A 13535-nucleotide genomic window follows, 5' to 3' on the forward strand; every position below is an offset into this window, starting at 1 on the left:
GGGAGTTATTGATTAATTTTTATGGATTGAATTTTACCTTGGTAGATTATTGATTGATTGATTGGGTTGAAGTGATAAAATAATAATAAATAAAATGTCTAGGGAGGTCGGGTCACACATTCCAATTACGTAAATATATGATTATGTTAAACTCCGTAATAACAATATTGTCAATTGTTTAGGCTTAAAGACACGCACCTTACGATATTAGTGTCAACCATAGACCGGGTCCTAGAGAAACTCTCGTCCATGACTAGGTCGTCCTACTACACATGCTTAGTCTAATTCGATTCCATGCCTCTCGACTTCTAGAATGAATGAACAAATTTAATCTACGATTACGGCCAATAACCAAAGATTAAATGTGACGTTACAAACATGTGATAGAAACAATTTATCAATATTAACTTAACCTCATTTTGACGTTTATATACTCCCTCCGATCCAGATAGATGTAAACACTTTCCTAAAATGGATGAACCAGACCAATGTAAACATACCATTTTTGGCATGGAAAATGACAAACTTACCCTTACATCCACTACCTATTTACAACTTTATCATCCACTCACCCACTCACCAACTACTTATTTAATCCACCTAAACATATGTGGCCCCAATCAATATTTCCTACTTTACCCCTCACATTTCCACATTTTCTTAAATAACCACTTTTTGCTTATGTTTACATCTGTCTGGATCGGAGGGAGTATTACTTAATCATGCATGGCTTCCCTTACTCCTTAGACAAATGCAACTACTCTAACATGGTGGAAATGTAAATTAAACTAATGATAAATGAAATGGCAAACATAACGAAATTATGAATAAGAAATTACCTTGCAATTGAAAATGGAAATGGAAATGGAAATGGAAATGGAAGAACAATACTTGTAATATAAATAACTTGTAAATGTAAATTGTTTTATAACTTGAAATGTAAATAGGAAATGTAAATAACATAAAGTAAATCTAAACTAAACTAAACTAAGAGCTAACCTAAACTAACTACTAAATTTAGAGAGAACTTCTATGTAAAAGTGTGTAGAAAGATGGTGAGAAAAAATGGTGAAGTCTACATCCTTTATATAGGAAATTAGGGGTGAAACTTAGAGCAAATACAAGGGGTCAACCCCAAATATTTTCTCTTAATTGCTTGAGTAATTGCCTAGAGAATCTCATGGTCATGTTTTAATGCTCCTTTAATCACCCGGTTGAATGCAATGTTTGGCATCTTAGAAAGGATCTCTATGTGATTTTAGCATCCTAGGCATTTGTTGACTTGTGAATTATGGGCTTGACTTTGCATTTGTAATTCTTCAAATTAATCCATCATTTTATCCATGCAAGTCCATGCAAATCTTCCATGTTGGTCCATCATCTTTTCTTTAGCTTAGCTTATCCTTCTAGTATTTGTACTTGAGTAGAATTGGGCTCATTTTAGCTCATTTTCCTACAAAACATGAGAAAATATACAAATGGAACTAGAAAGCAAATATTAGCTCATAAACACTAAAGGTAGTGCATAATACATATAAAATGGAGTTAATCTAAGGGGTAAAATAATGTAAATTATGCACTTATCAAAGGCAACAACTTGATCCACACTCACAAGACTGCCAGTCCTGACCACTTCCTTACATACAGGAGTAACAGAATTAGAAGTACCAAACAGAGACACATAGTAGTCCAGGAATGCACTTTCAATGTCACTATTAGTAGTGCATTCTTTGCCCCACATATATTTAATATGAAGCACTCTATTCCGACTCCTTCTAGCCTTAATAGCACAATGAAAGTAGTGGGTGTTATCATCACCACTGTTGAGTCAATGTGCCTTAGATTTCTGGACCAGGAAACTCCTTCTAGCAGTATCCAGCTCATGGAAAGCTTTAGAGGCCACCCTCTCCTCCTCATGAAGGGCATCATTATAAGGATCAAGGTGAACTTTGCTCTGGATCTCACAAAGGAGAGCTTCTGCTACATGAGCTGCAACTTCTATATTATCAAAGTTCTGCTGGTTCAGCTGCTTGAGAGGGTGCTTAAGCATTTTCATCTTTTTTGCCAATTGGAACATCTTATATCCAGGAATATGTTGAGACCAAATACTGACAACAACATTCAGGAAATCATCACACTTACCCCACATGTAGAAGTAGTGAAATCTAGGTTTAGGTTTAACATGTTCATGCCAAAGGTCCATAACACAGGGACTGTGATCATACAATCCCTCTGGTAGAAAGACAATAGTACCCTCAGGTCCAGAAAGAAGCCACTCATCATTGGCTAGAATCCTATCAATACGACTGTATACTCTAGCCAATCCTGCTTGTTTGTTGTTCCAAGTAAAAAAAGCTCCAGAAGCATACAGATCCCCTAGTCCACAAGAGTCCACACAGTCCTGGAATTCCTTAACTTCAGCATATGTGACAGAAGACCCAATTCTTTCATCCATATGGAGCACATTATTGAAATCTCCCATTACTAACCAGGGTTCTCTCATAGTGTGTCCCATAGACAAAAGGGAATCCCATAAATCTCTCTTATCCTGATGTTTGTTGAAACCATAAACTAAGGATAGAATCCAAGTAAACTGCTTAGGTTTAAATGTCACCTTAACATGAATAACTTGGGGTTCCTTCTGAATGAGGTCAACATGGAAAAAAGCCTCATCCTAAATGATCCAAATTCTACCACCTTCTCTTATATTATTATTATGAATGAGGTCCCAGTGAGAACTAAGCCCCTCCTTCACTTTATTAATAGCAGGAAATTTAACCCTAGTTTCTAATAAACCACACAGACCAATATTATTATGATGCAGAAATCTTCTAATATCTCCCTGCTTATTTGACCTGTTTATTCCTCTAACATTCCAAAATGCTAACCTAGTCATTTTCAACAAACAACCTGTTCCCCCTAGTCCCATTGTCAGGACTCAGGACTTATACTTCTTCCAAGAGATAGCCTAACCCTATCCATAAATGTCCTCCCATTACCTAAGGATGTGTCATTCCCATGTCTAATCATTCTAGTGATGACTCGAGCAGGGGTCATGGTATTGAGCACTCTCCCTTGAAAAGGCATAGGAGTTATAATAACATTATTATCAATGATAGGCAGTAGGTCTGCTGTACCAGGAACAACATCAACAACAACTGGAGTATTCACAGTTTTGGGAGGAGTTGGAATAGAAGTAGCAAGTGGTTTGGGAGGTAGCGACTTGGGAGGGATAGGTCTCCACTCCACTTTCTTCTTGCCTTTATCCTTCACCATCTCCTTCTTTTTCCTACACACCTCAACATTATGTCCCAATCCATGGCAATCAGTACACTTAATTGGTTTCCACTCATAGTGTCCTATTTGCCTATGTAACACATCATTCTCATCAATGAACTCAATGACATCAGGGAAAACTTGATCCATTGTAACCTCTATCATGACCCTTACAAACCCCAGAAAAGACTTTGTCTGAGTAGCAGTGTCTTGTCTCACAGGTTTCCCAACTAGACTAGCAATTTTATTCAAAGCTAATCCCCAAAACTTGAGATCTAGCCCATAAAATCGTATCCATATAGGAACCACATCAATCTCAGACTTAGTCATCTTAGAGTCAGGTACCCACTCCTTAACAATCAGAGGTTTGTTAGCAAAAAATACAGGTCCTGAACGAAGCACAATTTGTTTAGTAGTTTCATTAGTGAACCGCACCAGACAGATTCCATTAGAAAGGTAAGCAACATTGTCAATATCATGAAATTTCCAAGTTCTACGTACAAAACTCCCTAACACGTGTCCCGGGGGATTCGCACCCAAAACATAGCAATACACAGAAGTTGACCAGTAATCAAGCTCTTGTTTAACATCATCCAAATCCAGTTTAAGTTTTACCTTGTCTGAATCATTCGATGATGTTGATTTCCTCTTCGAGGTAGCCACTTGTTCTCAATTATCCTCAGTACCATCAGATTCCTCCTGTGAAGGATGCATCTCTTTGTTCAGATCAAACGCATGAATCTCCATCTCCGGGATGCTCGGATTGTCATTTATTTGACTTGTAGATCCAACCTCCTGAGATGAAACCTCTCTCGAATTATTAATATTTGGAATACTACTACTATTTTGTGAATTATTATTATCAGATGAACTAATATTTTTGGATTTTTGTGAATTATTAGTAATATTAGATTGATGAATTATATTGATTTTGAGATTACCTTTCTTTCGCGCCATTGCTGAATTCCAGGGAATCTCTCAAGCTTTCTCTCTCCATTCGGTTAACTAACAGAAAATTAACGAACACATATAATGTACTTCAAATATTATATAGCGTAGTAAATAAAAATATCATAGTACAAGAATAACAACATATAAAGCACCGAATATACTCTTCTAAAGCCATGATATCCTATGAAACAATAAAAATTATATTGCAATGAAAAAATAAATTAATGCAAAAAATAACACGGCCTACGATAAGTGGTCTTCATGTGAAATTGACATGGTTAATGATAAAAATGATGAAAATGATGAAAATATATGAGAAACAAATTAATAGTAAAAAATATTGGACAATAATGAAAATGAACAACCGACTTACCGCTTATTCAAATAACACAATCTACCTAGTATAAAAGATGGGTTTTTTAAAGAATTGTGATTGGTTTTTAATTTTTTAGCTGGGGTCCAGTGCAAAAAAAAATTCCCTGAAATTACTCACCCACTTCTTCAACACAATTAATTATACTCTTTCTTACTTTTTAATATACTCAATACTTTTAATTGAAAGTTATATTACGTATATGGTGTATTATATTATATTATATGGTGATATTATATGATATTATTATAATATATGATATTTAACATCTCAACTCTTACTCTTATTTAATTAGCGATTTTACATAAAACCATACATTATTATACAATATGAACATCCTAAAATTACAAATTCCTAATACATTATGCACATCCAAAAATTACAAAATGTTACAAATAATCATTTCAAAATATCAAATTACAAATTCCTCATCAAACTCATGTGTATTCCAGAATTTAACTTCAAGCTTCTTCCTCACCTTCTCCCTATAAGATATCAATTCCAAAATGCAGAACACAAAAATACATATCTTAATATAGGGTTTTTTGTCAAACACAACCTTTAAAAAAAAATTTTTCCAAACACCACCTTTAAAAAAAAATTTTGTAATACACAACCTTTAATAAATTTTTTGTTGTCAAACACAACTTTTTGGCCGAAGGACTTAACATTTTGCAATGGGGTAACTTTCAGTCGATGTTTGAGATAGCAAACGATGTCGGTTTGAGGCGTTTTTGGACTCGTTAGAAAGGTGGAAATACAAGCTTTCCAGCGGTTATCAATATGATGGTCAAAGGTAGCCTTATGTGAGGTCTATTGATGTGTAAAGTAAGGCTGGTTGGAGAGGCTAGCTCTAAAGCGAGTGGTCATAGGGTTTTTCGTGGGTCTTTAAATGAGGTTAGGGTGTTTTATTTGTTCTAAAATTTGGTATATAGATAGAAGGGAGTGTAAGGTAGGCCCTGGTTGTATTGTTTTTTGTGGTTGTTTGTTGTAAGTGGTGGTTTGAGGTGAGTGAATTGACCCACAAAAAAAATCTTATTTTACATTCTTTTGAATGTTTTTTTACCTTCAAATTAACTCTCCTCGAACCACCACTTGTATCCAACAACCATCACAAAAAACACAACTAAGACCTACCTTGCACTCCCCGCTACCTACATACCAAATTTCAGACCAAACAAAGCATCATAACCTCTTTAAAAGACCCACTAAAAATCCCCGACCACCCGCTAATCTCTCCGACCAGCCTTACTTTACACAATAATAGACCCCACATAAGGCCACCTTTGACCATCGTGTTGATAACCTATGGAAAGCTTGTATTTCCACCTTTCCAAGGAGTCCAAGAACACCTCAAACCGACACCATTTGCTATCCCAAACATCGATTGAAATTTACCTCATTGCAAAATGTTAAGTCCTTCAGCCAAAAAGTCGTGTTTGACAACAAAAAATTTATTAAAGGTTGTGTTTTACAAAAAAAAAATTTAAAGGTGGTGTTTGGAAGAATTTTTTTTAAAGGTTGTGTTTGACAAAAAAACCCTTAATATACAAATATTTAGTTTTATACAAATATTTATAATAAAATTTGTACATTTACAACATTTTAATAAAAAACAACAAAACTCATCAGATTTATGAATATTCTTATTCATAGTTTATAAAAATAAGCAACAATTTTCACAATATCTACGATACATATATAAAAAAAAAACATCAAATTTTAAATCAGGAAATAATTTTATAGAAATTAAAAAAATCATCAGATATGTGAAATTACTATTATAAACATAATAAAAAAATGTAAAACTTAAAATTAAGAGATCTCTGATATTAACTAATAATTCACTAATAATTTTATAAAAAATCAACTTTTAAAAAATAAATAATAATTTGGTAAATGATATTTACTTAAAAATTTATATAGAATTAAAAATAATCGAATTAAACAAATAAAAACGAGAAAAGTAATTTAAGAAGTGTAAAAATAATTTAACAAGTTTAAAATAATTAAACATGAATTGTGATAATTATGCTGCATGCGAGTAAAAAAAATGAAAGAAATCAAACCTCTAAAACATATCAATCAATGGTGCCATCTTTGATGAGGATCTAACTAAGAAACGAAGCTAGGATCGTGAGAGGCACAAATCTCGCATGGGATGGTGATGAAGATTGGAGATTTAGGAGAGTTAAATGCTGATAAGAGGGAGCGAGGTTAGACGAGATTATAAGTGAGAGAAGAGGATGATTTGAGTTTATTATGAATGAAATAAGAGGAGATGCGGTGTCGGCGATAGTGTTGTCAATTAGAAAACTCAAATGAGAAGGTAGGGAGGGAGGTATAACGAGAGTTTTTATAAAATGGAGGGGTAAGGTTTGTTAATGGATTATTTATATGAGGAAATGGGCAATGTTGTTAATTGTGTTATGTTATGGGTCGGGTGCTTGCATTTTTTGTATTTTCGAATTATGAAATCAATGTTTGCTCGGTCCAATGGGCAATGGCCCTTGTTGAGCATTCATGAAAATTCGATAATGTAAGTTATGTAACCCGATTCATATTATGACGATATATTTTGATTATATGTAATCCCATGTCTAATACTTCCTCCGTTTTTATACGATATACCAATTTGTTGAATATATGAGTGAAGCATTTTAATAAAAGGAGTACACAAATTGTTACATGAGACGGTCTCTTACCATAAGACCAGTCCACTAACTAAAGGCCCAAAAAACTTTGCTTGACAATTTAATAACCCCACTCATTTACTCTGTACTATTTAATACAATATTTACCATTTTTCTTTCGTTCTTTTATCTTGTTTCTTGTTACATCCCCATCTCAACCAACCTTTTAAACTATTACTCCACTCTTGCCTTTTGGACCATGAATACCATCTGCAATCAAGCGGTTTTGTTTGCAATTTTGATTTACTTTGTGAAGTCGACGAAAGAGGTTATTTTATTCATGAACTTATTTATGTTTTTTGGTAAGTCTATATTTATTACGTTTTTGGTTTCATTATGGTGCTTTTAAGCTAGAACCTAAAGTTTTTGTTAAAGTACTGTTTGTTTCATTTTGATAGTGTACTTTAATTGACATCAAAAATTGAAAGTTTAGATATTTCAGTCGAAAATTTTGAATATTAACTCAAAAATCGCGTGCCTTTAAGATGACGACTCATCGTCATAAGAGGGATTTGGCATAGAATAATTTAGGATTAAAGCAATAGACTTTGGGTGAAAATGAAACTTTTTCTCGGAAAAAAATTAGCATTGGTTTTAAGTAGGTGCCTTAAGATTTTAAATTGAAAATTTAAAGCCCTTTTATAGAAAAAGTAATTAAATGTCGAGACCTCTTGTATGATTTTAACTTAAATATACAGGATATTAGCTTAAAATTGTCAATTTAATAATTTTTGTTGTTGACGTCGCCATTTCTTCTACTTTTATTGTACAGTTTAATGATGCAAGTAAAAATGTCTTTTAAATTTAAAATTTTCACTATTAAAACAAGTGAGTCAAGTCTCAATACTCTTTTTTTAGGTTCTAAAACGTTGATTTTAGTTTGACGACTCTTGATATTAATCTTGTATTATAGTGGGGTAAAGTAAAAAAAAAAATCACTAAAGCCGATTAGCTCAAATGGAAGAGCGTGTACAATGCACAATATGTGGGTTCAAGTCCCACATCGGCTATAAAAATGAAGTCCCACATTAAATTCTTGAGAAACAATGATAATTCATGTTTCTAACTTGAAAACATGGTATTTTAATACTAAAACTTAGATTAAGAAAATTTAGATTTTATTTTGAAAATTTTGGGTTTTAAAGTTAAAAGACCTAGTATTCAAGTTGAATTTTTTACCATAAAAAACTTTCTAATAAACTCTTGTATTAAACTTGACAACTCATAGCTTTAGATTGAACACAAAGTATATAGGAGTTTTGATAGTTGAGGATTTCAGTTTGCTCTCAACTTGTTTCACCTTAATAATTTATGTATTTAAGTTGAAAATTCCGACCTATTAATTTAAAGAAGTAAAGGGTCTAGTAAGTCAAAACTCATTGTTACAATGTGAAAACTCTTCATTGGAAGGATGGAAACTCAAGATTGTAACTCTGCCTACAACTATGCTTTGAGCTAGAGTTTCATACCATAAAATTAACACTCCACTTTTTAAGAAGAAAAGAGTCAAAATTAAACTAGTACTCAACGTGCAAAGTAAGTTATGGGTGGTTATTTATCATTGAAACTGCTCCCTTTTTTTTTGAGAAAAGAAACTCCTGCACTTTTGTGAAATATACGTAGTTTATTTCTTTTTCTTTTTTGTACTTTTAATGAAGTTATAACTGCCTTTAATTTCCTTTTGGTTCTACTATTTAGCAATTCCAATTTAACAATTGTGAAAGAATTATATTCCGTAACTATTTCTGAGTTAACGTTTTACATTATATACTCGAGATACATGTGTGAACATAATATAAAATATAGACAAATATAAACAATACGACATCTACGATATCTATTTACTAATACACCCCCTCAGTCGAAACGGGAGGACACTGAACGCTGAGACTGGATCGGAACTGAGTAAAAAGCTGGCGCGGCAATCCCTTAGTGAAAATATCAGCATATTGAAGCGATGAAGGGACATGAAGAACACGAACCAATCCAATCTGCACTTGCTCACGAACAAAATGTATATCAAGCTCAATATGTTTCGTATATTTGTGTCGAACGGATTACCCGATAAATAGACCGCTGAAACATTATCACAATAAACTAATGTGGCGTGACGAAGAGGCATGTGAAGCTCAAACAAAAGATTACGCAGCCAAGTAGTTTCAGCGACCGCGTTAGCGACTCCCCTGTATTCGGCCTCTGCACTAGATTTAGAAACAGTAGGCTGGCGTTTGGAGGACCAAGAGACCAAATTATCACCCAAGAAAACACAATAGCCCGAGGTAGAGCGTCGAAAATCAGGACAACCGGCCCAGTCAGCATCCGAATAGGCAGTTAAAGTATGTGACTTAGACGCGGTGAGGGTGAAACCAAAATCCACAGTACCTTTAATGTATCGGAGAACACGTTTCATAAACTGTAGATGTGGTTCACGGGGGTCATGCATGAAAAGGCAAAGCTGCTGAACTGCATAAGTAATGTCAGGGCGAGTAATAGTGAGATATTGAAGTGCACCTGCCAAGCTACGGTATAAGCCCGGATCAGCAACAGGAGGACCGGCCGTGGCACTTAGTTTCGCTGAAGTGTCCACGGGTGTGGCCGAGGGGTTGCAGCTCGACATAGAAGCCCGCGCGAGAATTGATTTAGCATACTGTCCTTGAGTCAAAAATAAACCTGTAGAAGAACGGGTGACAGTAATGCCAAGAAAATGATGTAGAACACCAAGATCCGTCATAGCAAATTCGCGGAACAAAGTCTGTATAATATGCTGCAAAAGACGATTAGAAGAATCAGTGATAACAATATCATCGACATAGAGTAGTAAGTAAGCCATGTCAGCGCCGCGTCGATAAATAAACAATGAAGCGTCGGAGATACTGCTTTGAAACCCCTTAGAGGTAATAAAAGTGGCAAATCGTTGATACCACGCCCTAGGGGCTTGTTTGAGACCATATAAAGATTTGCGGAGTTTACACACATGGCCGGGTTTGGATTTATCAACGAAACCGGGTGGTTGATGCATATATACTGTCTCAACAAGGTCACCATGTAAAAAGGCATTTTTGACGTCAAGTTGGTGTATCGGCCAAGAACGGGAGACAGCAAGACTTAAAACAGTCCGAATGGTGGTGGGTTTAACAACAGGACTAAATGTTTCATCACAGTCAATACCAACCTGTTGAGTTTTGCCATTAACAACCAACCGCGCTTTATAGCGCTCAAGTGTACCATCCGACTTAAACTTATGGCGATATAGCCACATGCACCTAATCACATGAGCATCCGAAGGCCGAGGTACTAAATCCCATGTTTTGTTATCAATAAGAGCACGATACTCGGTATTCATTGCGGTAGTCCAATTCGGATCTTGAAGAGCAACACTAGGGGATTTGGGTAAAGGGGATAAGGCAGGAGGTGTGGAGGCAATGAGGTTAAGGCGATCAATGGGTTTATAAATACCGTGGCTGGCTCGTGTAGCCATGGAATGTGGCTGGGGTTGGGGCCGTGGGGGAGGTGGGGGCGAGGCTGTGGAGCTGGCAGGGGAAGTAGGTTGGGGCTGTTGGGGCGTGGCAGGGGTAGCGTGTTGGGGTGAGGCGGGGGAATTTGGGTAGCTGGGTGTTGCGGTGTAAGGGTCGGGGTGTAGGAAAACGCGTCAGGTGGGAGGGGTGGTTGTAAGAAATCATATGCAGTGGGTGAAGGCGTGTCAATGGAGGCAAATGGGAATGTGTGCTCATCAAATGTGACATGACGGGACAACAAAATTTTTCCAGTTGTAAGCTCTAGACACCGGTACCCTCTATAGTTTGCGGGATAGCCAAGGAAGACACAACGAGTGGAACGGGGAAGGAGTTTGTGTTGACGGGTGGCGGAAGTGTTTAGGTAGCACAAGCAACCGAAGACACGGAGGTGTGTGTATGTAGGAGTGCGAAGAAAAAGGGCGGAAGCGGGGGATTGATAGTTTAGGAGTTTGGAAGGAAGAATATTGTGAAGGTAGGTTGCAGTGTGAAGGGCATCGACCCAAAAAGTAGAAGGGAGAGACGCGTGAAGAAGAAGGGTTAACATGATTTCGTTTAGTCGACGAATCATGCGTTCCGCTTTACCATTTTGTTGGGACGTTTGTGGACAAGAAAAACGAAGGGTGAGGCCATTATTTTGGGCGAGAGTATGGAAGGTGGAGTTGTCAAATTCACGACCCATATCGCACTGAAAGCTTTTAATTTCTTTAGAGAATTGAGTGCGAATAAATGTACGAAATTGTAAGAATTTAATGGGTGCATCGGATTTAAATTTTAGAAGGTAGACCCAAACATATTGAGTGTAATTATCGATTAGTACCATATAATATTTAAAGCCTGTTTTGCTGAGTATAGGAGATGTCCACAAATCGCAATGAATTATATCAAACGGAACAAGAGACATAGAAGTAGAATCAGAAAATGGTAGTCGTTTATGTTTACCGACTTGACAAGAATGACAAAGTTTGGAGATAGACTCCTTATTACTATGAATAAAATTGTTCTTATGAAGAAAATTGACAATATTAAAACCAGGATGACCAAGGCGAGAATGCCATGGGTCGTGTGCAGACTCGGCTAGGACAGTGATGGGCGGTTCAGTCTTGGTTGTAGCTGACACGGGGTAGAGAGTACCGGTACTATTGCTCCTCATTATCGTTGTCCCAGTCTGAATATCCTTCACAGAAAAGTCATGTGGGTCAAATTCAACAGTAACATTGTTATATTTAGTGAATTGACGTACAGATATAAGATTTTTTAATAATATTGGGAGTGTAAAGGACATTTTTGAGGGACAATTTTCGGTTGGGTAGGTTAAGGGCAGCATTGCTCGATCCAAGAACCGGAATTGACTTACCGTTACCAACAAATATAGACCGAATATGACTCGAATTAAAAGGAGGATTGAGAGTACCTGACTCGGATGTCAAATGAGACAAAGCACCTGTGTCCATAACCCATTGAGAATTATCCGGGGGATAAATTGTCATCGTCTGCAGCGCCTGCCCGAGTGCGGCAGGATCAAAACCAGTACCAGGGCCAGCAAAGTAAGCTTGGCCGGAACCAGGGGCCTGAACAGAGAACCTTGGCTGCATAGGGGTTAAGTGACGCTGCTGCTGCTGTTGCTGTGGTTGCCAGGGGGACGCCCAACCCTGCTGTGACGGGTACGGGCATGGTGGAACACTCCATGGAGTGGGCCACGGGACACCTGACCAAACCGGGAACGAAATAGGGGTGGGGTTTTGAGTGGAGGTCTTGCCACTGCTATTATTACCACCGCCTTTATCACTATTATTGCGCCAATTTCGACTACCCTTTTTGTTATTGTTGCGCTTATTCCAATTACCATTGCCATTGTTATGATTATTATTACGAGAGGATTGAGAGGAATTACCATTACCATGAGAATCTGACGCCTCCGTAGGAGAGGAAGGGGCCACGAGAGCACTAGGTGTAGCCTCGGACCTCGCAGATTGGCGCTGCTCTTCCAACTGTAACATGCCTCTTGCCGTCTCAAAACTTGGCAATTGTTGATTGATAAAAGCACCAACAGTATCATACGCGGAGGGTAATCCACGAACCAATTGCAACACTAATCTCTGATCATCGACCTTGCCACCAACGTTAGTGAGTTGCGTGGCGATGTCCTTGAGACGCTGACAATAATCGTCAAGGGACGAAGCTTTCTCAAGTGACATATTTGTAAACTCGTGCTCGAGGGCCGCTGCACGAGATCCCTTGTTATTAAGGTATAGACTCTGAAGGCGAACCCACGCCTCATAGGCCGTGGATTCAGTCTCGAGGATGCGAAGCAATATGTCGTCGGAAACGGAGCCGTAGATCCATTGAAGGACATGAGCATCAATCTCGGTCCATGACTCAAACTCAGGGGAATTTTCGGCAGGAGGCTTAGTACCGTCAATATGGTGAAGTACTTTGTAACCGCGAGCATGAAGGGTAAATAATTTTACCCAGGCGGAGTAATTGACTTTAACTCCGTCAAGCATTCGAACTTTATTGAGAATATTGGTGACGGAATAGACCGGGTGGAGTACGGACTTACCGGAGGGTCCAGCGTCGGCCTTGGGTTGCTCGCCGATCGTCATGGCCGTGGCGTATGAGAATGGCGGCTAGGGTTTGTGTTTTAGAGAAAACCTAAACAACCTGATACCATGAAAGAATTATATTTCGTAACTATTTCTGAGTTAACGTTTTACATTTTATACTCGA

At 37.3% G+C, this 13535-nt stretch overlaps 1 protein-coding gene across 1 annotated transcript; it reads right to left on the reverse strand.

The window, feature by feature from the left end:
* Positions 1–1828: 1828 nt before the first annotated feature.
* Positions 1829–2482, reverse strand: LOC141655473 (uncharacterized). Its single transcript, XM_074462553.1, has one exon. It carries the CDS (start codon positions 2480–2482, stop codon positions 1829–1831), a length of 654 nt encoding a protein of 217 aa, XP_074318654.1.
* Positions 2483–13535: the final 11053 nt, after the last annotated feature.

The sequence above is a fragment of the Silene latifolia genome, chromosome 5, assembly GCF_048544455.1.
Source record: "Silene latifolia isolate original U9 population chromosome 5, ASM4854445v1, whole genome shotgun sequence".
Taxonomy (NCBI): Eukaryota; Viridiplantae; Streptophyta; class Magnoliopsida; order Caryophyllales; family Caryophyllaceae; genus Silene; species Silene latifolia.